We start from the raw sequence: 25,090 nt of genomic DNA on the forward strand, positions 1-25,090 counted from the left end.
TCAATCTTTGAAGTAATTTTGCAGTTATTTTGACCGAATTATATTAAAATTAACAAAGTTGTTTCATATTTTCAAAAGTGTTTTCTAGTTTTAAATAATCAAAGTTGTGTTGAGTTATAAAATCTTTATGATTATTTCTATTTGTATTTCTATTTGTATTGACAAACTCTTTTTAATTTGTTATCATTTATTTGTTTCAATGTTGTCTTGTGGTAATTGTATTAAGAATTGATAAATCATATATCTTTTTTAAAAGTTGATGGAGACTCATATCTTTTTGAAAATGATATCTTCTTGTGTCGCAACCGAAATCGCGACGGGACGACGATCCAAAAAAAAGAACGGGTTTTGAAAAGAGATTTTTGGGAGTCGCCACTATAGTTTATTCTGGAAAACTACGGAAAAACCATAAAATGATAAGGCATGGTCTAGGAAAAATCAGGTTCTGGGTTCGAGAGTCTGTTACGTGTAGGAAAGGTATTAGCACCCTACAACGTCTGTCCTAAGGCAGTACCTTTAACTAAATACGCGAATATGATGTGGTTTTCAAAATGTTTAACTATTCCCTAAACCTCTAAAGAGACAAAATATATTTTTTAGTTTTTTTGGCCCGACAAGGATTGACCTTACTCCTATGTATTTTCATTCAGAATGAGAAATCAGGGTTACGTAGTTCTTTTGAAACTGTTTGAGAAATTTGTTTGAAAATTTGATTTGAAATGATTTTGGATTTTTGTGAAGTGAACCTGACAAGGACTAGTCTTGCTCCTACGTAACTCCACTCTTGATGGAGAATCAAGGATCACGTAGTTCTGGCTAGAAACATTTTTTGTTTGAAATTGTGGATGTTTTTAGTTTTTGAAATTTTTTTATTTTTTTGGTATTTTTTTGAGAAAAAAAAGGTGAAAAGGTTTTGTAGCACAAGGACGATGCGAGCGATCACACATGCGCTTAATCTTTAAGACATATTTTTATAATTTATTTGAGAAAGAGGAAAAATTTTTATTACAAGGACGATGCGAGCGATCACACATGCGCTTTACCTTTAAAATATATATTTTTAATTTTTGAAATATTTGTATTAAAAATGAAAATAGATATTTAAAACAGAAAGATCAAAAAGGAAAAATAAAATAACAAGATAAATAAATAAGGATAAACATAAAAAATAAGATAAAAAGTAAAATAAAATGAAATAAAAAAAAATAAAATAAAATAAGTGTAGAGGTGCTTTTTAACAAAAAGGGGGTGAGACTTAGCAGAGAAAGGGGTGCAAAGAAAAGCAAAAAGCTTTCTAGGCAGAATGGACTTAAGCCCAACGAGAACGGGGTGCAAAACCTAAAGCCAGGGGTGCAGGCAAAAAGTTCTTTTTATTTTATTTTATATTTCGTTTTTTTTAAAAGGGAAAGGAAATGATCCACTTGGCCCAAGGTTTCTTCAGCACATCAGGGGTTTTGCCTCCACAGCTTCATTTGTCCTTAACCAAAACGGAGATACCTTTCCCCAGAGCGTGAAAGAATGGCGCCCGTCGCACACCCATGCCACAGCCTTTGCCGCATCAACCACGCCGGCCACCGAAAACCGAGAATCAGGGCGGCGCCGATCGCCATCAAGGCCAACGCCGGCGACTGCTCCGACCTCTCTCTCCCTCTCTTCTTCGCGCGCGAGGTCGACGCACTCGCTTCCCGTTTGACCGGCCACCGCGAGTCACCGTCAAGCCGTCGCCAGCTCAACCGCGCCACTGCTTCGTCAAATCCAGCCACAGCGACCCAGCCTCCATCCGGCTGGCAGCCGCGAGCCACCGGGGCCGTCGCCAGTCGAGGTGAAATCTCTCTTCCTCCGTCGCTCGTCGCGCGCGGGAAGTTCTCTCCCTTCTCCGTCCATAGTTGCCGCCACCACATAGGCGGAAACTACCGCCACCGAGGCTGCCGCGATGAGCTCTCCTATTTCTCTTTCAAGGGTTCTTTCGTCTCCAGCATCACCACCGGACCGACGCATTCTTTCCTCTCTTTTTTTCTCATTTTTTATTTATTTACTGATTAATTTGGCATTGATTGATTCGACGTTTTACTGGGATTGAAAATTATGAGTGTGTGTTGTGTACATCTGAATGTGAGAGGTGAACGCTGGATTTGTGGTGAGGCATGTTTTTGTTATTAGGATAGGTGACAAGCAGTATACGAGGCCAAATCAACTTAAAGGAAAACAAACAAAAACGGACATCACGAAGCATAAACAAGATGCGAGACCAACTCATCATCAGATGGAAATAAATAGGAGCATATATCACCCAACATAAACATACGACAAAACGTCTACCATTAGCAATAAAGATTTAAGAAGAGGAACTTACCTTTTGTATTCAAGTTTTCTTCTCTTTGTAATTTCTAGTAACCTTCCTCTTCTGATTAAAACCTTCTCCCTCCTATTCCTTCGATTGCTCCCTTTTTTCTTTGTTACCAATGATGAATGGTTACCTCGAAATTTATGATTGGTGTTTGGGTGAGGGGAGTCAAGGCCTAATGGAGAATCCAAGCGGTTGATGGTGGCTTGCGAGGGAGACAAAGGTTGGAGTTTCTGTCAGCGGCTAGGAAAATGAGTGAATGAGGATGTAGGTTGGGGAATGATGCGTGTGCCCGATGGAGGAAATTCTGGAGGAGTTGAGAGTAGTGTCCCTCTGTTTAGTGAGTAGAGAGTGGATAGAAGTTTTTGTGAGAGGCGAATGATGGGTTCCGTGTCTTGATGTCTCCCAAAATGGTTCCCCTTTCTCTGACATGAGATCTTTCTTTGTCTTTTTTTCTTCTTTAAATTGAAGAGTAGTAATACAATGACACGCTTACGTGGCACTTACATTCATATGACACGGCCGACTTACTAATTTTTTTTTTAAAATTACATTCTGATTGAGGGTAAAAAGGGGAGAAGGTTTCGTTCTTTGTTTCGGTTGTGATTGAAAAAAAAATTACTACTCTTTGTTTGAGAACCAACTTTGTATTTCTAAACCCTAGCTTCTGCAAAACCCTTTCTCCCCACCCGAGCTTACGATCCCTACAAGGATCTCGATGCTCCAATTCGAAACCTTTACCACCTCCCAACCTCGCCGGAGTTCCTCTTCGTTGAAGAGGCCCGCCGAAAGCGCCGCTCATGGGGCGAGAACCTCACCTTCTACACCAGATGCGGCTACTTGGCCGGAGCCATTGGCGGTGCAGGCTCAGGACTCGTTGAGGGCGTCAAGGCCTTTGAGTCCGGGGACACAATGAAGCTCCGAATCAACCGCGTTCTGAACGCAGCGGGACACTCGGGTCGGGTCTGGGGAAACCGGGTCGGGATACTAGGGTTACTCTACGCTAAAATCGAGAGCAGAATCCAGGCGGCAAGAGACGCAGACGACGTATGAAATAGCATCCCAACGAGGCTCTGCACCAGCGCACTGTACCGGGCAACGAGAGGGGTGAGATGAGCGGCGGTAGCCGGAGTGGTGGGCGGCGCTGTGGTGGGAGTGGCCGTGGCGGGGAAGCAAGCGTTGAAACGATATGTGCCTGTATAAAAGAAAGATCATCACCCGGTTAGAGTGCGAAACAGAACCTCTAATATCTTTTAATTATATCAAACTTTGAGGGATAAAGAAATGACATAGATTACAGTGTTAGAAAATGATTGTAATAGTTATGTCAAATACGGTAGTGTTGATGGTAGTGACTGAGCATCTTTTGCAGGTTGCAGAGTATTGCTTTCATGCCATGTTTTTTCACTTTTACTATGACTGCAGATTATAGTGTGTAATTTATTGAGTCACCTTGTGATGAATATAGTTTGTGATGCCACTAAAAAAATTGTGATTCTCTTGCCTCTTTTTATGTGATGGGATTTGCTGGATATGATTTTGAGTGAATACCAAACCTCATCTTGTGTTTCATTGGTTTGCTGGAAACATTTTGGACTGAAAAATCTCATTTTGAATGTGGTTTTTTGTGTGACTGAGATATCATATCAGAGTTCATTATAGTAAATTTTGTTAAACTTATGGTACTGCATATATATATAGTTTCATCTGTGAGGGATGCGATGGAATTCTTACATAGATTAAAAGTATGTTTTATTTTTCAAACTAATTTTATGAGATAAGTTAGACTTAAATTTACTATTATTACCTTATTCGGAAAAGGTTGTTTGTGCCTCATCAGATTTTTGATGAATTTTGGTATCTTTGATGATATATTTTGCATGTTTCATTGTTTCTTACCTTCCTCATCTCTCATTGCAGCCTTGTACTTTGAAGGTATATTAGTAAAGTTGATTATGGCTTGTAATTAGTGATGATGTTTACTCTTTTATGTTTGAATATATGTGCACAAAAGAAGCAGTTTTGAGAGTCAAGAAAGTATTGTGGTTATAATTTATAAATGTGTTTTTGTTGAGAAAATCAATGGTGTTGCTTGGGTTTTTGATAAAATGGATTCCTAAATAAACCTACGCTAGGAGGGGGAATTTTATGAAAAGCTTGTGGCAAAGCTATCTATGTTCAGACTTTTTAGATGAAAGTAAAGCAAAGGCATCATGGAGATGGCCTAAGAGGAAAAGCATAATCTTGGATGTGGCAAAGGGGTTGGCCTATTTGAAGTATGGAGTTCAACCTATAATTTTGCATAGGGATATCAAAGCCACCAATTTTGCAGAGGGATGTCAAACCTGCAATCAGTAGTTGGGGATTTAAGGTTTGAAAAAAAAGATTAACAAATTAATCTATGTAAAACACTGTACTGTTTGCTATATTAAAATAAAATTCTGCAGAAAAATGGTTGTTGTTTTAGAATATAATTCTGCAGAAAATGGTGTGGTTTTGACATAAAAATGCTGCAGAAAATTGCTGTTGTTTTATACTACAATTTTGCAGAAACCTTTGCTGTAAAACCTCCATAAAAACTTTGTTGTTTGCTGCCAAAAAGTCTGTCTGTTAACTATTATAAATGCTGTAAATTCCTTGTTGTTTTTACACTAGAAAAGTCTTTCTATTGGGTTAAAAATCCTGTATAAAACATTGCTGTTTGTTGTTGTTTTGGCTGTTGTTACTATCGTAAAATCCTTGCTTTTTTAGTATAAAAGTGCTACAGAAAAAAATTCCTTCCTGTTTTGGTTAAGAAACTTGCATAAAAGACTCATTCTAATTGCTGTAAAATCACATGTACATAAGTTTAGCATTGACCATGGCTGTTGGATTAACGTGCATGAAATGTGATGTTAATAGATGTGTTGGTTTAAATAGGTGATTTATATATATGAAATTGGCTGTTCAAAAACTGAGTTCATTTGAGCAAATAAACAATTCTTGTTGTTAATCTTAGATGATGGATTGCTAGAAATTAAAGGTTATCATGTGAGAATGGATCATGATGATATTATATGCTATGCTAGTATGGTTTTATAGAGTTATATGGTATAATTGTAATGTTTTATGTTGATTAGTGTATAATAGAATTAGTGACAAACTTTAAATGCTATGCTAAAATAGTCAAAGTGATATTATTGTTTAAAATATTAATTGATTTACTAATTTTATGGATTCAATTTAATTGATTGTTGTTACTGCACCAGAAACTTTATTGTTTTAAAATTAAATTGGTGCAGAAAATTGTTTGTTGTTTTGATTAGAATGCTACAAAAAATTGTTTGCTGTTTTGATGCTGTTACTGCAGAAATATTATTTGTTGTTTGGGTTAAAATTGTTGCAGGAATTATGTACTGTTTCAATTAAAATTCTGTACTGTTTGGGTTAAAATGCTGTTTGGGTATGCATTTAAGAATTGAATTAAAATGTATTTGAAATGTTGCTGGTTGGGTATGTTGGATGGATGACCAAAAAATTTTAATGTTACATGTTTTAGCTTGATAAAACTATGATCATTGTCCTGTAAAACTTAAAATGCATACTCCATATCTGTCCACAACCATTGAAGTTCTATTAAATAGGTGAGTGATTACAAGTTTTATTTGCAAAAGAATATATTTTTGTGTTGCCCAGGAGGTTGTTGAAGTTATTTAATGTTTGGATTTATATTTGTCATCTTACTTGAATTTGACTTCTTCTTCCGATTGAATTATTTAACTTTATACCCATTTTAATTTCATGAGATAGCATAATGGTTTGTAATGTTAACTGTGAAGTAATTGTTTCCAGAATGGTCATTTAAAATAAAAATTCAAAATTAACGGTGCAGTAAGTGGTTATTTGGTCATTCGTATGTGGTTAGTTCTTATACTGGTTATGAGCATCTAAAAAAATGATTAAGTTCATTATCAAGCATGATATTAATTAGCCCAATAAGTAGTAATTATTCTTCTATTGAATTGTTTTAGGAGAAGTACAGACAGTGACCATATAAATACATATTTAGATAATATTTAATTTCATGAATAACTTTTACAGGTGCAGTAAGTGGTTATTTGGTCATTCGTATGTGGTTAGTTCTTATACTGGTTATGAGCATCTAAAAAAATGATTAAGTTCATTATCAAGCATGATATTAGATAGCCCAATAAGTAGTAATTATTCTTCTATTGAATTGTTTTAGGAGAAGTACAGACAGTGACCATATAAATACATATTTGGATAATATTGAATTTCATGAATAACTTTTACAGGTGCAGTAAGTGGTTATTTGGTCATTCGTATGTGGTTAGTTCTTATACTGGTTATGAGCATCTAAAAAAAATGATTAAGTTGATTATCGAGCATGATATTAATTAGCCCAATAAGTAGTAATTATTCTTCTATTGAATTGTTTAAGGAGAAGTACAGACAGTGACCATATAAATACATATTTGGATAATATTGAATTTCATGAATAACTTTTACAGGTGCAGTAAGTGGTTATACAATGTGTAGGATATAGTGATATGAACAAAGTAATGCAATCTCTAAAGTCACACCTTGCACTTTTATTTTCACTTTTCAATCAATTCTCTTCTCTCTGAGTAAAAGGTTTATGTATATGTTTATTTCAATATAATTTATGATAAAAGGTTTTTAAGTCTAATATTTAACAAGAGTATTGTTATTGCAGGAACAATTACAAGTTGTGCAACAACAGATGGTTTGTCGGTGGGTATTACACGAAGATAATGCTCATCGCAGTATGGTATTGAAGAATTGTGGGATGCTTTAGGCATTGATTAATTCATGAAGTAGGACAACATGATCAAGTTGAATACATTGAAGTATGGGAACAGATATTGAACATAATGTACATATTTTAGGTTGTTTAGTTTCTGTAATGAAGAATATGTTGTAATGTTTAATGTTTATGAATTGTATGATTGATTATAAAATGCTTTATGGATGAAAATTTAAGTTTGGTTATTCATAAAAGTTTGGATGGCAATCATATTGATGAAATCTGTCCTAAGAAATGTGATGATTGATATTAAATTAAACCACTTTTATTGTTGTACATAACCTCTTTCAACAATAACCACATAGGACTTACTAGATAACCATTTACTGCACCAAAGAAATGTGGTCATTCAGATTTAATAAATCCCTTTTATTCTTGTACAAAACACTTTTCAGAAATAACCACATAAAACATAGTAGATAACCACTTACAACACTAAAGAAATGTGGTCATTGAGATTGAAATCTAACCTCAAAAACCACAACATTTGTTGTTCATAAGAAATTGAGTGTAAAACCACATAACACCTATTATATAACCACTTACTACACCAAAAAAATGTGATCATTGATATTGAATTTAACCACTTTTATTGTTGTACATAACCTTTTTCAAAAATAACCACATAAGACTTAGTAGATAACCACATACTGCACCAATATATTTGATGAAATCTAACCTAAAAAATACAACATTTGTTATTCATAAGAAGTTGAGTGTAAAACCACATAACACCTATTATATAACCACTTACTACACCAAAAAAATGTGATCATTGATATTGAATTTAACCACTTTTATTGTTGTACAAAACCGCTTTAAAAAATAATCACATAGGATTGAGCAGATAACCATATACTGCACCAATATATTTGATGAAATCTAACCTCAAAAACCACAACATTTGTTGTTCGTAAGCAATTGAGTAAAATACCACTTAGGCATGAGTACATAAGTACTTACTGCACTAATAAATGTGATCATTGATATTGAATTTAACTACTTTATTATTGTTTATTTGTACATAACTACCTTAATAAATAACCACATAACACTTAAGACATAACCACTTACTGGACCAATGCTTGTGAAATCAGTTTTTCACTTATATGTGCCATTTATCTTTGATTTTTGCAGAATGTTCATAATTATTTACTTTAATCATTGTACTTCGTTGTGCTATGGATTAAGAGTTATTGAACTGCAACATTGGGTGCAATTTATTTCGTTATTAATCATTTCGTCAGTTGTACAAAACCACTTTAATATATAACATCTTTAACCATTTACTATACGAATTTGTCAATTTTTTTTATATCACAACATCATATAAAACTTAGAACATAACATACATGACATTACCACTTAATGCAACAACACATTCATGAAACTAACTTTAGTACTTCACTAATTGTACTGCGTAACAAAGTAGTGTAACCACGCACAATATTAAAAAATGACAAGGATAAAATTGAAATACAAATCAACAAATTATGAAAGTCCTCAATTTGTTTTACTTTTAATTGTTCTTGTTTGATCCACTGCTTTCATGTTTGTCGTTGTAAACAGGTGAAATCAATTTGCTAAGGATGTCATCAACGGAACATGTTGGAGGCTTTTGGTAACAATTGGTATTGATAGACATACTAGGTCATCACTTCGGCAACCAATATCACTTGCAAAAACCTGCACATACGGGGAGTATCATTCAAAGTGATAAAAAAAGTTCAAAAAATATATAACACCACAATAATTCTTTGTTAAAACTGCATTAGCCTCTTTAAAAATCTGTGCTTGAATGTAATTGTTTATCCTACTAAGTATCCTATCCATCTTTCCAATAAATGTACATCTCTTTAAATTTCCTCCTTATTGGTGTGCCTAAAAGATTAAAAATGCATGCGGTATCAATCAGGATACAACCACCTTAGTTATAATTGTAGCTAAAGGATAAATATTTCTATATTGTTACTTGGTTGATATGTGACCATTCCCAATGGTTATGTGCTTGTGGAGAACAATTAACTTCCAATAAAGCACTTCATATCATCAAGCATGATGGAAACACGAAAATTAGTACACTTAGAGCAACCAATAAATTTCTATAACTTATTTTAGTTGTTCCTACTTTATGAAAGCAGAGTAAATCTACCACGACAACTTCAGATGGCCATACAACCTGTTAAAAAGAATCACAACACATGTAACCAGAATCAATTAAAACAACACAGGATATATACTTCCAATTTCCAATCCACAAATTAAAACACTAACACCCACATGATACTTCCAATACTTTCAACCCTCTTCAATTTCGACACCCACAAAAATCTATACGCACATTCTATTAACACTAAAGCCACTCCAGTATCCAACTTAATATTCTCCCTTGATATGACGCTCTTGAATTCTTAAGAGTGTTTCTCCCCTTTTTCAAATTTCAATTCCTAAGTTGTTATTCACAAATGGAAGGGCAAAATTCACAAATATAAACCATTTACCAAGAGAATATTTATTGTATATACTTAAGACATAAAAGTGAAGATACTTCTTCATTTTATACACTTCTAATTAATCCAAACATAATTATCCAAGTGTGAGAAATTCATTAATAACTGTGTTTACAGTTGTTAGCAACCCTAGGTCAAATAAATATGAAATGCATGACGATATGTCAATAGAGAAAAAGAAAAGGATTATTTATGATAAGGGAAAAATGAAGAACCTGTCCAGTATTTGCTTCCTCCTCTCCGACAACCAACATGTACTTGTACTGAGCTAATTGTGCTTCTCGTACCTGCAAAATGTCACAACTTCAATTTAAAGACATTTTTCTTCAATCAAGAAACAACTTTCAATTACAGATTTACTAAACATTTAGTATACAAGTTACAAATCAAGCAAACCAGATTTGTCATAAATCAATATTAGTTTACAATACAGGACAATCAAATTTGTCAAATAGGGAAACTAACCAAAATAATATGACAAATTACACATTCAAACACAGTTTTCAAATTAGACAGAGATAACTCCCCAAACCGTCTTCTCGCTTGTCACGGATTGAGAATTTAGTGTTCTCCCTACCGCAACTCTCCCTCATACCACCTTGACCCCTTTAGTCTAGGGTTCACCAAAATGAAGCAAAAACAAATGAAAAAAATACAAAAATCATGACAAAAAAAGAAACAAAGAAGAACCATACACCCTCCGATTAAGTGGCACCCATGGAGTTCTCGCCTTCTCTATCAACCGAACCCTACCACAACACGCTCTTCCACTTCTCTGCTTCTCTATTACCCCCAACCCTAGCAAAGTACGAAGAGCTCTTCCAAAATGTGAAATCAAACAAACTGGAAAACTGAATACAGAAAGCACCCTAAATAAAACGCAGCGTTTAATTTAGAGGGTAAATGACAATATCACCCTTTTGTACATTCACAAAATTTGGACCCCACCGCGTGTGATATGAATGTCAAATACTTTGGCCGTGTCAAAGTATTCTTTTTCTAAATTGAATCAGCTGGGATAAGCCATTCAGATATCTTTTTCCTATTTGATGTATGATGGCAACTCTCTATAGGGAATTTTAGCTATAGGAATCAGAACTTTCTCTTGCTGCTGTAGTATTTTTAACATTAATGTGTAATGTTGCAGTTGCTTTTGTGTTGTAGAGAAAGGCTTAGTTGACTTTTGTGTTTAGTGTTTAGTGTTTTGTTTTTGTTTCTTTTTTCTTTTTTTTTTCTTCTTTTTTTTTTTAACGTTAGAAATGCATCATATATTATTTAAGAAAATCTTCCTTTCTTGAATCTAAGAAAAAAAAGAAAAATAAAAATAAAAAGGAAAAACTTTGATAATTAAAACAATAAAAATAAATAAGTAAATAAATAAAAACAATAAAAATAAATAAGATAAATATATACATAGATAGAAAAAAATGATAGAAATACCAAACAAAAGAGAAGATAAATAAAATAAAACAAAAACAAAGAATAAAAATAAAATTAAAAATAAAACATAATAATAAATAAAGGAGAAGAAAATAAAAAACAAAAAATAGAAAAGGAAAAATAATAATAATAAAAGTAACAAATAAAAATAATAAAAAAAAAGGAAAAGAAAATAACAACAAAAACTCTCCTTTTTTTTATTTCTTCCTAAAAGACAATAAACTTATATGAAATTTGTCTTTGTCTTTTAATATTTTATTTTATTATTTCCTCTTAATTCTAGATGTTTTTATCAAACTGGACGAAATTAAGTATTGACATCTTGGGTATTTCAACATTCAACATGTGTATTAAATTTGTAAGGGTGTTGCTCCCTCCACCACCACAGCCTTCTCCCTCCACCTCTCCTTTACTATTTTGCCCCTCAGTAAAATTTTATTTTTAGAATTATTGTTTTTTAATTTTACTCATTTATAACATATTTCACTGATAACCTACGTAATTCTTTGTATGAGTAAAATATTTTTCAGCAAAGCTCAATGATCGTGAAAAGAATTATCAAGCAATCTTCCTCTTGCTTTCGGTGCAGTACGTGGTGCAGTGCGTTTGTGGTGTAATGTGCTTGTCGTGGTTCTCCAGGTACGTAGTCATAATCCTTTCAATAATCCTAAACCCTAAACCCTTCCAATAATCCTTCCAATAATCTTTCCAATAATCCTTTAACCCTAAAACGTAAAATGAAAACGAAGCCTAAACGGATGACATCCTTCAACGGATGTCAACATCCGTTTAAGGCGAAACGGATGTCGACATCCGTTTTGCTTTAAACGGATGTTGACATACGTTGAAGGATGTCATCCGTTTAAGTTTTGTTTTAATTTTATGTTTCTGTTATTATTTTATTAGATATTTTAATATTTTGATTTATTATTTTTGAATATCTTTTTAATGTATTTTAATAATGTATATTTATATTAGTTTATATTTAAATATTAAAATATTAAAATAATAAAAATAAAAAATTTTAACTTTAAGGATATAATTGGAATTAAAGATAATTGGAGAGGTGGAGGGAGAAAGTTGTGGAGGTGGAGGGAGCAACACCCAATTTGTAATTGTTGTTTGCTTTCTACAGACTCCACTTGAACAATTTTTTCATCACTAAGAAACTAAGGATTAAATATCAATATTTTGTGCAATATTTTCTAGTATTATCAAAAAGACACATTAATTCCAAGTCTATTATAAAAAGGACACATTAATACTAAGTCTATTATCAAAAGACACATTAGTTATTGATTGTATTCCTTTTGTAGCATTTATTCTCATATAAAGTAATTTGGGTTTTTTATAACCAAAATGAATTAAAAACATAAAACAAAGATTGAAAAATATAAAATAAAAAGATAAAAAAGTCAATTTACAAATTGAAGCTCCATACAATTCATCTTATCATAATTATCTAAAAATTTAGATATAAATTGAAACAATTAACCAATTAAATTAATCAAATTAAAATATCATTTAATCTAATTTTTACCTAATTATCAAATAAAGATTCAATTGATTTCTAAAAATAAAGACATTAGATTACAATCACAAAATAAATTTAAATTAGAAAAAAGAAAAACAATCTCATAGCATCAATTGATTGATGCAAATTTTAATCTGATTTATATATATTGAATTCATAAATTAGTTTTCAGTAATTACTTTTCCATATATAAAAAAATAATATCACAACAAGAGACAGAAAATGAAACAACAATTCTAAATTTGAGAGAAAAGGAAAGAAAAAAAAAAAACAACTTCTAAAATTATAAAATTAAACAAATGATTTATGTCTAAATGTTTAGAGTACATTTAAACTGTATATGACATAAGTCTATAGAAGGAATCTAACGAGGTCCATAACTTCAAATACAAAACTTCACCTTAATACAAGAAAAATCAAACACATATAAGTTATTTTATACAAATTCAACAAATTTGTCTAAACTTACAAAATTTATAAACGAGACTTCAAATCCAACAACTAATATATTCATTTTCAATCCTTTAAAAATGTAGATTTCAATGTAACTAAAACCAACAAATAAAATAACATCTAAAAATAATAATTAAGACGGTATTTATCTAACTCAAAAAATATATTAAATAACATTGTTAGTCTATTTAACACTATTCACTTCTTGATGTGGTTAATAATGTTTAAAAATATACCTGTTAGCTTAATTAAAATATATTAACAAAATACGTGATAAAATATTAGTAGTTTGATTATATTTTATATATTCTTAATATTATATATCAACATAATATAATATATTTTATTAGTTTATATTATCTTTTATTATTACTAAGTATAGGATATATCATAAGTTATTATTATTATTATTGATATTATGATTTTTGTGTAACTAATTTCTTAAGAACTTATAAACATTATAAATACATGTTATTTTTTAAGGAATAATATTCATTTTCATACTCTCAAACTTTTTTATTGATTTGTAAATTAGAGAATTTTTTGTAGATGAATATTTTGTTTATGTTTCGATAATAAGTACATTCATGAAAAGTTTTCAAAGTTTTCAATTTATTACACAGTCCACTATTATATTATTTAAAAATATTAATAATCAATTATTATAACATAATATCTTAAAAAATAAATTATAAAGATATTTTATAATATATTAAAATGATAATAATGATGTTATAAGTAACTATATCATAAAATATTATTTATACATATTTTGAAAATATTTTATAACAAATATATACAGTAATACTAAAAAAATCTATTTAACAGAGAATAAATATATTTGATTATTTAGTTTTAATGAATAATAGTCCAGTTATTATATCATAAAATATTATTTATAAATATTTTGAAAATATTTTATAATAGATATTTACAATAATACTAGAAAAATCTATTTAAAAGAAAATAAAAATATTGGATTATTTAGTTTTAATGATTAATAATCCAATTATTAAAACTACGTTGGTAATTTATTTTAAAGGTATAAGATGTGATTGGTGCATTAAAACCAGTTTTAAATACGTAAACTATATCTCACTATTCTATGATGTGGAATCCAATAATGGCTTGAAGTATCAGCTATCAAAACGCAACATTGTCAACAACACACCCTTTTTTGTGCCCTTTCTGTGTTTGTTTTTTATTCTCTCTCACTCTCTCACACATTGTTCTATTCTTCAGTGAGTAGTATCTTTAGTGTGTGTCCACAATGAACAGCATCTCATCGGTCACGTTTGATTCTCACGCGATACGCAACCCTCACCGCCCCTTTTCATCTCGCCGCTTTTATCTCGCTCGAAACCTTGTCGTATGCTCCGCTAAGCCCGTCGCGCCTCCTCCCACCAAGCTCGCCGCCGCCGACACATCCGCCGCCCGCATCGGCTCGCTGAGCCAGGTCTCTGGCGTGCTGGGTTGCCAGTGGGGTGATGAGGGCAAGGGTAAACTCGTCGACGTCTTGGGCCAACACTTCGAAATCGTTGCTCGCTGTCAGGTACCGTGCAAGTTCTTTTCTTTTTACCCTTTCGCAGCTTTTCCCCTTGTCGCGAATCGAGGGATGTCTTGGAATTTCGATGGAATTAGTGGGTTGTGGTGGAAGTGTTGTCTTAGGGTTCATTTGTCTGTTTACCAGTGCCTTTGTTTAAGGTTTTTGATTTTTTGATTCATATTTTTTTTTGTAATAATTTATTATAAGAAGTACACTGAATTGAATCTTGAATTAGGTGTGCCGTTGTCCCTGAATCTACAGTGATGTCATTTTCGTTTTTCAAATTATTAAATAATGTTTATTTTAGTTCTCCTTTGTTACCAAAGGACAGTGGGTTTTGACTTTTGAGTCCCTGAAATTACAAAAAGTAAGAATTCGAGAGGGAAATCTTTAGTAATATGCTGTCTGATACGCTCTTTTGAATTTCGTTTCTACTAGTGGTTGGAATTTATTTTAATTCATAAATTTTTCAGTCTGGTTTCTTCTTTAATGAGTACTGTACATGTTTTGTAGCTTCAATCAAATTTTAACCTAGAGAATCTGTTTTTTTATTTTTTTTTCTTTTTTTCTTAAATTGATTGATGTCTGGTAATTTCAGGGACAATAACCGCATTTCTGCAGTTCCAGATTGCGATAGGGTTAATTTTAGGGATTATTTTGGTGTATTGAGATCGCTTGGTATTGCTTTGTCTTTTTTGTTGTTGTTTTGCAATGATAATTTGTGGTTATTAATGTATTTCTCAGGGTGGAGCTAATGCTGGGCATACTATCTACAATGCAGAAGGGAAAAAGTTTGCGCTTCATCTTGTTCCTTCTGGTATTCTGAACGAGGATACTCTGTGTGTTATTGGGAATGGGGTTGTAGTGCACCTGCCGGGGTTGTTTAAAGAGATTGATGGTCTTGAGTCAAGTGGGGTCTCTTGCCAGGGAAGGATATTGGTATCTGATCGTGCTCACCTGTTGTTCGATTTCCACCAAGTAGTGGATGGATTGAGGGAAGCCGAGCTTGCTAAATCTTTCATCGGCACCACCAAGAGAGGCATTGGACCCTGCTACTCCAGCAAGGTTAACCGCAATGGCATTAGAGTAGGTGATTTGAGGCAAATGGATACTTTCCCCCAAAAGCTTGATGTTATATTGTCAGATGTAGCATTAAGGTTCAAAGATTTCAGCTATGGTCCAGACGTGCTAAGGGAAGAAGTTGAAAAATACAAGAGATATACTGAGAGGTTGGAACCATTTATTGCTGATACTGTGCATGTCATGAATGAGGCCATAACACAGAAAAGGAAGATTTTGGTTGAAGGAGGACAAGCAACCATGTTGGACATTGATTTTGGAACTTATCCTTTTGTTACATCGTCTAGCCCATCAGCAGGCGGGATATGCACTGGTCTTGGTATTGCTCCAAGGGTGATTGGTGATTTAATAGGAGTGGTACGTGGATATTTATCTGTTTTTATTGTTCATTAGAGTATTTATCTGTTTATCGAAATTGTTTTTTCTTTTGCTTCTTATAACTAATTGTTCCTTACTGCCAAACATTAAACACTTGGCTCAGGAACTTCAACTTGTTTCTGTTTTTTTGTGTTAAAGAATATAATGTCAACAAATTAAACTCATACTTAATTTTATTTTGGCTGTGCAGGTGAAGGCATACACTACAAGAGTTGGTTCCGGACCTTTTCCTACTGAAATTCTGGGTTCAGGGGGTGATCTCCTCAGATTTGCCGGGCAGGAGTTTGGCACAACTACTGGCCGTCCTCGGCGGTGTGGCTGGCTGGATATAGTAGCCTTGAAATACTCATGTCAGATAAATGGTTTTTCATCGTTGAATCTTACCAAGCTGGATGTTTTATCAGATCTTGAAGAAATTCAGTTGGGTATTTCTTACAAACTCGATGATGGCACCTTAATCAAATCATTTCCCTCTGACCTCCGTCTTCTTGAGCAATTGAAGGTAACTTTTTTCCATCTTTCCCATCCACTCCATTGTTGGTCCTTCTGGATCACCAACTAAATGCTTTGATTTGATACATTCTAACATAACCAGAACGTGAAAGAACAGGTTTTTCAAGGAAGGTAAAGCTCCTTAATTGCTAGGGAGCTTGCTTATGTTTATTTGTTTTTTTTATGTTTTAGGTGGAATACGAAGTACTTCCAGGATGGAAGTCCGATATTTCTTCCGTAAGAAACTACTCTGACCTTCCAAAAGCTGCACGGCAATACGTGGAAAGGGTAGAAGAACTTGTGGGGGTCCCTATTCACTACATTGGTGTTGGACCTGGACGTGATGCCCTCATATACAAATGATTTTTCATGTTGAATTTGCATGCCTCTGTAGGTAAAGTTGAGGCTTTTTGCGGTAGGGATGCCAATTCCCGCTAACATTTGATGAGTTTTGGGATGAAAACATATTCTTCCCGTTCGGTCCTTCCCAGCGCGTCCAGCCCTCAGCAAGAGGTAACTGTCTGGTTTTCGTTAGCTTCTAGTGTTCCCAAGCGCCAGAGCCGCTCGATCTGCTTCAGTTCGTGAGAAAGCGTCCGTCCGTCACCAAGCGTCAGTCCGATCCGTAGCAGTTTCATCGTTCGTCCGCGAGTCTTTACCGTTCGTGAGTGTTTTAATAGGGTCACACTAGATCCGACTGAAACAGTATATGTTCTGGACACTCACATAAAATACTTAACACACTACTATAACACGGGAAAATTTGAAATAAACAGAGATTAGGATGTCTACATAGGCTATGGAGGTTAGACCATCTAGGGTGTCAACATTGGGATCTTGTAAGCTGATGGTTATTGGATTTGCCTGATTCTAACAATCATAATGAGCTCTTAGACCATCTAAGTTGCTAAGTTGTTGAAGGGTTATATGTATCATGCAAAGAGTTAAAGTTTGACCCTATGAATTCTCGAGCTCTGAAGTTAATTGGTTATGGCGCTGAGAATTTTAAAGTTTATGTACTTTTTAAGTCTAACTAAGTACTCTTTCTTCGTACTCATGTCATGTCCGTGATTTTATACAACTAGTGCTAAATTTTATACAATCTGCCATGATGGTTAATTTTACTTATTATATTATTTCCCACCAAAATATCCAATTCATGTTTCTCACTAATTTTTTTTTCAAAGTGGTATAAATAATTATGGTGTTTTCTATGCATTATACTGGCTTGTAAACACAAAACAAACGAATAAATTTAAAATAATTCAGAGTTTTTGAGGGTAATAATTGAAAAAAGTAAATTAATTTCGGATCTTTCTAAGCTAATTGTATTTTTTTAAAGTTGTGTTTAGTGTCTAATTTTTTGTTTTTATGACATTTGATTTACAGAGTAAAATTCTTTGATTTTGTAAATGTGTTAATACAGTGATTTTAGCTATTATTTTACTGTAATTCTAATTTTGATTAATTCTAACTTAGTAAACACTATAATTCTCATTTTAATTCCTAGATAAGTGGAGATTGATAATTGTTCTTTGAATTCTACTCCGTTAAAAAGGAAACTAGGATTTTATTGTGTTGAGAGTTTCCATTTAATGATTTTAACTAATAAGTTCTTTTATTTATAATTTTTACTAACGAGCTTTTGATTTTGACCGAGTTTCTAACTTTGTTTCTGTTTTTGCATGTGGTACTTACTACATAATATTACAACTGTGTGATATTCTTTACTTAAATAATAATAAATAAATAAGTAAAAAATACTATCAACTAATACACGACTAAATTGAATGAATTTTTAAGAAAATAAAAACTTAATTGAAAAAAATAAATTACAAGACGAATTTCCAAACAAAGATAGAAAACTAAAAGTGTAATTAAACAATTAATATTTTATAAAAAATATTAAATAACAATGATTTTAAGTTGGAAACGTAAAATAAGAACATATTATAATACCTATAGGATAAAAAAAAATTATACTTGTAAACAAAATAGGTTAAATAAATTTGACTCCTTAATTTAAATGAGTTCAATTAATTAAAAGGATAAATTTGATTTATTTCCTTTAAAAAAAATCTGCATTTAGTTTATTTAAATCTTTTTAATCTTTTTCAAACATTTTCTTAAATTATTTACCTTTTAAGAAGTTAACATTAAGATAAAACCTTGTAATTTATGAGTTTATTAATTTGCTTAATTGTCTTTTTATTTATTATACTTATTATTCTATTTTTATATCTAGGAGTTACAAGAATCACAGTATTTAAAAAAATAAATTAGAATATTCATTCATAAAAACAATTAATTATTTAATTCACATTTTTCACATTACATTATTTTACTTAAACCGTTATATTTATTCTATAATTCATAAGTTCAAAATTAAAATTACATTACAAAAGCAAAAGTTATTTTTTGGAAAAATCGATGACAATAAATTTAATTTCAAATTTTATTTACCTTTAATTATTTTTTTGTGTTTTTCCTTTCAAAGCAATTAAAACTTAAACTTAATATTTTAAAAAGTTATTTAAAATTAATTTTCTATAGTTTAAATTTTTATTTTTCCTTTCAGTTTTAAAAAAGTTAAAAAAAGCAAAATAAGATTTTTTTTATAAAAGGTTGAAAGTGTGTTAAATATTTTTTTTTATAAAAAGTTGAAAGTGTGTTAAAAATGTTGAAAGTGTAAAAAATAAAATCAGGAAATTGAATTGATGAGTGCGGGGGAGTGGCGGGAAAATCACATTTCTCTTTCACTTTATATTTCCTTTTTTTTTTTTCCTGGAAAAATTATTCACGATCATATAGTTTAGTTTCGGATGTTTTTCACATTATTAACTTTTTCAATTGTGTTGTGGTGGAAACATATGAGACTGGATAAAGCTCGACATGATTTCATTCTTGTGGTCTTTTGTATTATTTTTCTTCTTCTTTGGTTCTGATTTTTTTCATGAACTTGTTGTTTGGTTAAATGTGGATCACTAAACATTATTAGCTTAGAGGTTTTTCTATTTTAGATATACCTAGTTCTCTTGTCTCTGTAATTTTTTTATATGCATTTTATGAAATGTTATGTTTTATTTGTGCTCTCTGTTTTCTTGTTTGCTTTATCTTGTTATTTTTTTTCTTCTTCTTATATTTGCTTTTTCTAAACAACCGATATTCTTTTTGGATTCCTTTTGTTTTTGTAGTCTTTCTTTATATTTTGTTATTAGGTCTTATGTTATTGTTTTCTCTTAGTTCTTGTTTAGTTTTTTACTTGGTTTAGGACTTGGTGTTGATCCAGATCAATGTTATGTAGACCTGAACTTATGACTTATTAATAAAATATTAGTCAATTCAGTGCTGAGTGTGTAGTACTTTTACATATTGTCTGTTGAGAAATATCCAACTAGTCCAATGCTTGGTCACCAGAAAATTGTTAATGGAAGGTGATGTTTTGAAATTTTTCTTCACATATCTCGACCATTTTCCGCTTTTAACTGACCTGAATTTCCTTTTCGTGACTCTATAGGTAGAGAAGTACAAGTGGTTAACATACAAAGAAATATATGACAAGGTGATTAAGGTTGGAATTCTATATGCAGCTATGGTTATGGAGAAGTAAGTCAGCTATGTATTTATTATTGAAAAATCAAGCATTTTCCCCACTTCTTTCAGTAGTATTACTACGCTATCCCAAATTCTTGAATTCAAATTACATGTTGGGTTTAGGATTTAGGGTTAGGGTTGGGTTTAGGGTTTGGGGTTTGGGGTTTTGGGTTAGGGTTTTGGGTTTAGCGTTTAGGGTTTAGGGGTTAGGGTTTACGGGTTAGGGGTTAGGGGTTACGGGTTTGGGGTTTGGGGTTTTGGGGTTTGGGGTTTTGGGCTTTGGGGTTTTCGGGTTTGGGGTTTTGGGGTTTAGGGGGTTTGGGGTTAGGGGTTAGGGATTTAGGGTTTACGGTTTAGGGTTTCGGGTTTCGGGTTTCGGGTTGAGGGTTGCGGGTTGCGGGTTCGGGGTTCGGGGTTCGGGGTTCGGGGTTCGGGGTTTAATGTTCAGGGTTCACGGTTCCGGGTTCTGGGTTCCGGGTTCCGGGTTCAGGGTTCCGGGTTCAGGGTTCAGGGTTCAGGGTTCAGGGTTCAGGGTTCAGGGTTCAGGGTTCAGGGTTCAGGGTTCAGGGTTCAGGGTTCAGGGTTCAGGGTTCAGGGTTCAGGGTTCAGGGTTCAGGGTTCAGGGTTCAGGGTTCAGGGTTCAGGGTTCAGGGTTCAGGGTTCAGGGTTCAGGGTTCAGGGTTCAGGGTTCAGGGTTCAGGGTTCAGGGTTCAGGGTTCAGGGTTCAGGGTTCAGGGTTCAGGGGTTCAGGGTTAGGGGTTTGGGGTTTGGGGTTAGGGGTTTGGGGTTAGGGGTTAGGGTTTAGGGGTTAGGGTTTAGGGGTTAGGGTTTAGGGGTTAGAGTTTGGGGTTTAGGGTTTGAGGTTTAGGGTTTCGGGTTTGGGGTTTCGGGTTTGGGGTTTGGGTTTTGGGTTTTGGGTTTTGGGTTAGGGTGGAGGGCTAGGGTGGAGGGTCGAGGGTCGAGGGTCGAGGGTCGAGGGTCGAGGGTCGAGGGTCGAGGGTCGAGGGTCGAGGGTCGAGGGTCGAGGGTCGAGGGTCGAGGGTCGAGGGTCGAGGGTCGAGGGTCGAGGGTCGAGGGTCGAGGGTCGAGGGTCGAGGGTCGAGGGTCGAGGGTCGAGGGTCGAGGGTCGAGGGTCGAGGGTCGAGGGTCGAGGGTCGAGGGTCTAGGGTCTAGGGTCTAGGGTCTAGGGTCTAGGGTCTAGGGTCTAGGGTCTAGGGTCTAGGGTCTAGGGTCTAGGGTCTAGGGTCTAGGGTCTAGGGTCTAGGGTCTAGGGTCTAGGGTCTAGGGTCTAGGGTCTAGGGTCTAGGGTCTAGGGTCTAGGGTCTAGGGTCTAGGGTTTAGGGTTTCAGGGACTATAACGGCATTTCTGCAGTTCCAGATTGCGATAGGGTTAATTTTAGGGATTATTTTGGTGTATTGAGATCGCTTGGTGTTGGTTTGTCTTTTTTGTTGTTGCTTTGCACTGATAATTTGTGGTTATTAATGTATTTCTCAGGGTGGAGCTAATGCTGGGCATACTATCTACAATGCAGAAGGGAAAAAGTTTGCGCTTCATCTTGTTCCTTCTGGTATTCTGAACGAGGATACTCTGTGTGTTATTGGGAATGGGGTTGTAGTGCACCTGCCGGGGTTGTTTAAAGAGATTGATGGTCTTGAGGCAAGTGGGGTCTCTTGCCAGGGAAGGATATTGGTATCTGATCGTGCTCACCTGTTGTTCGATTTCCACCAAGTAGTGGATGGATTGAGGGAAGCCGAGCTTGCTAAATCTTTCATCGGCACCACCAAGAGAGGCATTGCACCCTGCTACTCCAGCAAGGTTAACCGCAATGGCATTAGAGTAGGTGATTTGAGGCAAATGGATACTTTCCCCCAGAAGCTTGATGTTATATTGTCAGATGTAGCATTAAGGTTCAAAGATTTCAGCTATGGTCCAGACGTGCTAAGGGAAGAAGTTGAAAAATACAAGAGATATACTGAGAGGTTGGAACCATTTATTGCTGATACTGTGCATGTCATGAATGAGGCCATAACACAGAAAAGGAAGATTTTGGTTGAAGGAGGACAAGCAACCATGTTGGACATTGATTTTGGAACTTATCCTTTTGTTACATCGTCTAGCCCATCAGCAGGCGGGATATGCACTGGTCTTGGTATTGCTCCAAGGGTGATTGGTGATTTAATAGGAGTGGTACGTGGATATTTATCTGTTTTTATTGTTCATTAGAGTATTTATCTGTTTATCGAAATTGTTTTTTCTTTTGCTTCTTATAACTAATTGTTCCTTACTGCCAAACATTAAACACTTGGCTCAGGAACTTCAAGTTGTTTCTGTTTTTTTGTGTGTTAAAGAATATAATGTCAACAAATTAAGCTCATACTTAATTTTATTTTGGCTGTGCAGGTGAAGGCATACACTACAAGAGTTGGTTCCGGACCTTTTCCTACTGAAATTCTGGGTTCAGGGGGTGATCTCCTCAGATTTGCCGGGCAGGAGTTTGGCACAACTACTGGCCGTCCTCGGCGGTGTGGCTGGCTGGATATAGTAGCCTTGAAATACTCATGTCAGATAAATGGTTTTTCATCGTTGAATCTTACCAAGCTGGATGTTTTATCAGATCTTGAAGAAATTCAGTTGGGTATTTCTTACAAACTCGATGATGGCACCTTAATCAAATCATTTCCCTCTGACCTCCGTCTTCTTGAGCAATTGAAGGTAACTTTTTTCCATCTTTCCCATCCACTCCATTGTTGGTCCTTCTGGATCACCAACTAAATGCTTTGATTTGATACATTCTAACATAACCAGAACGTGAAAGAACAGGTTTTTCAAGGAAGGTAAAGCTCCTTAATTGCTAGGGAGCTTGCTTATGTTTATTTATTTTTTTTATGTTTTAGGTGAAATACGAAGTACTTCCAGGATGGAAGTCCGATATTTCTTCCGTAAGAAACTACTCTGACCTTCCAAAAGCTGCACGACAATACGTGGAAAGGGTAGAAGAACTTGTGGGGGTCCCTATTCACTACATTGGTGTTGGACCTTGACGTGATGCCCTCATATACAAATGATTTTTCATGTTGAATTTGCATGCCTCTGTAGGTAAAGTTGAGGCTTTTTGCGGTAGGGATGCCAATTCCCGCTAACATTTGATGAGTTTTGGGATGAAAACATATTCTTCCCGTTCGGCCCTTCCCAGCGCGTCCAGCCCTCAGCAAGAGGTAACTGTCTGGTTTTCGTTACCTTCTATGGTCTAGGGTCTAGGGTCTAGGGTCTAGGGTCTAGGGTCTAGGGTCTAGGGTCTAGGGTCTAGGGTCTAGGGTCTAGGGTCTAGGGTCTAAGGTCTAGGGTCTAGGGTCTAGGGTCTAGGGTCTAGGGTCTAGGGTCTAGGGTCTAGGGTCTAGGGTCTAGGGTCTTGGTTCTAGGGTCTTGGTTCTAGGGTCTTGGTTCTAGGGTCTAGGGTCTAGGGTCTAGGTACTAGGGTCTAGGGTCTAGGGTCTAGGGTCTAGGGTCTAGGGTCTAGGGTCGAGGGTCGAGGGTCGAGGGTCGAGGGTCGAGGGTCGAGGGTCGAGGGTCGAGGGTCGAGGGTCGAGGGTCGAGGGTCGAGGGTCGAGGGTCGAGGGTCGAGGGTCGAGGGTCGAGGGTCGAGGGTCGAGGGTCGAGGGTCGAGGGTCGAGGGTCGAGGGTCGAGGGTCGAGGGTCGAGGGTCGAGGGTCGAGGGTCGAGGGTCGAGGGTCGAGGGTCGAGGGTCGAGGGTCGAGGGTCGAGGGTCGAGGGTCGAGGGTCGAGGGTCGAGGGTCCAGGGTCCAGGGTTTAGGGTTTAGGGTTTAGGGTTTAGGGTTTCAGGGACTATAACGGCATTTCTGCAGTTCCAGATTGCGATAGGGTTAATTTTAGGGATTATTTTGGTGTATTGAGATCGCTTGGTGTTGGTTTGTCTTTTTTGTTGTTGCTTTGCACTGATAATTTGTGGTTATTAATGTATTTCTCAGGGTGGAGCTAATGCTGGGCATACTATCTACAATGCAGAAGGGAAAAAGTTTGCGCTTCATCTTGTTCCTTCTGGTATTCTGAACGAGGATACTCTGTGTGTTATTGGGAATGGGGTTGTAGTGCACCTGCCGGGGTTGTTTAAAGAGATTGATGGTCTTGAGGCAAGTGGGGTCTCTTGCCAGGGAAGGATATTGGTATCTGATCGTGCTCACCTATTGTTCGATTTCCACCAAGTATTGGATGGATTGAGGGAAGCCGAGCTTGCTAAATCTTTCATCGGCACCACCAAGAGAGGCATTGCACCCTGCTACTCCAGCAAGGTTAACCGCAATGGCATTAGAGTAGGTGATTTGAGGCAAATGGATACTTTCCCCCAGAAGCTTGATGTTATATTGTCAGATGTAGCATTAAGGTTCAAAGATTTCAGCTATGGTCCAGACGTGCTAAGGGAAGAAGTTGAAAAATACAAGAGATATACTGAGAGGTTGGAACCATTTATTGCTGATACTGTGCATGTCATGAATGAGGCCATAACACAGAAAAGGAAGATTTTGGTTGAAGGAGGACAAGCAACCATGTTGGACATTGATTTTGGAACTTATCCTTTTGTTACATCGTCTAGCCCATCAGCAGGCGGGATATGCACTGGTCTTGGTATTGCTCCAAGGGTGATTGGTGATTTAATAGGAGTGGTACGTGGATATTTATCTGTTTTTATTGTTCATTAGGTTATTTATCTGTTTATCGAAATTGTTTTTTCTTTTGCTTCTTATAACTAATTGTTCCTTACTGCCAAACATTAAACACTTGGCTCAGGAACTTCAAGTTGTTTCTGTTTTTTTTTGTGTTAAAGAATATAATGTCAACAAATTAAGCTCATACTTAATTTTATTTTGGCTGTGCAGG

At 35.0% G+C, this 25,090-nt stretch overlaps 2 protein-coding genes, 1 long non-coding RNA gene and 2 pseudogenes across 3 annotated transcripts in view; 4 read left to right on the plus strand and 1 right to left on the minus strand.

Annotated features, from left to right (window-relative positions):
- The first annotated feature begins 1,518 nt into the window (after window positions 1-1,518).
- Window positions 1,519-7,293, plus strand: LOC108320753 (mitochondrial import inner membrane translocase subunit TIM23-2-like; annotated as a pseudogene).
- Window positions 7,294-8,457: 1,164 nt separating this feature from the next.
- LOC128195508 (uncharacterized) lies at window positions 8,458-10,513 on the minus strand. Its single transcript, XR_008247132.1, has 3 exons — window positions 10,378-10,513; window positions 9,898-9,969; window positions 8,458-8,858 (listed from the first exon to the last, which is right to left on the minus strand). It is a non-coding gene; the product is annotated as an uncharacterized LOC128195508 (long non-coding RNA).
- A 3,718-nt stretch (window positions 10,514-14,231) lies between these two features.
- On the plus strand, window positions 14,232-17,635 carry LOC108320767 (adenylosuccinate synthetase 2, chloroplastic). The gene is made up of 4 exons (XM_017552293.2): window positions 14,232-14,661; window positions 15,400-16,092; window positions 16,304-16,615; window positions 16,798-17,635. Exons 1-4 carry the CDS (start codon window positions 14,380-14,382, stop codon window positions 16,966-16,968), a joined length of 1,458 nt encoding a protein of 485 aa, XP_017407782.1. The 5' UTR covers window positions 14,232-14,379; the 3' UTR covers window positions 16,969-17,635.
- On the plus strand, window positions 17,402-23,386 carry LOC128195386 (adenylosuccinate synthetase 2, chloroplastic-like; annotated as a pseudogene).
- A 785-nt stretch (window positions 23,387-24,171) lies between these two features.
- Window positions 24,172-25,090, plus strand: part of LOC128195387 (adenylosuccinate synthetase 2, chloroplastic) — a gene marked incomplete at its 5' end in the record, with an annotated part of 1,583 nt that continues 664 nt past the window's right edge. Inside the window, 2 exons of the mRNA XM_052872667.1 lie at window positions 24,172-24,876; window position 25,090. The exon at window position 25,090 is cut by the window's right edge and continues 311 nt beyond it. Coding sequence (XP_052728627.1) covers window positions 24,172-24,876; window position 25,090 — 706 coding nt within the window. The remainder of the gene's footprint in view (window positions 24,877-25,089) is intronic.

The sequence above is a fragment of the Vigna angularis genome, chromosome 2 (genome assembly GCF_016808095.1).
Source record: "Vigna angularis cultivar LongXiaoDou No.4 chromosome 2, ASM1680809v1, whole genome shotgun sequence".
Lineage (NCBI taxonomy): Eukaryota > Viridiplantae > Streptophyta > Magnoliopsida > Fabales > Fabaceae > Vigna > Vigna angularis.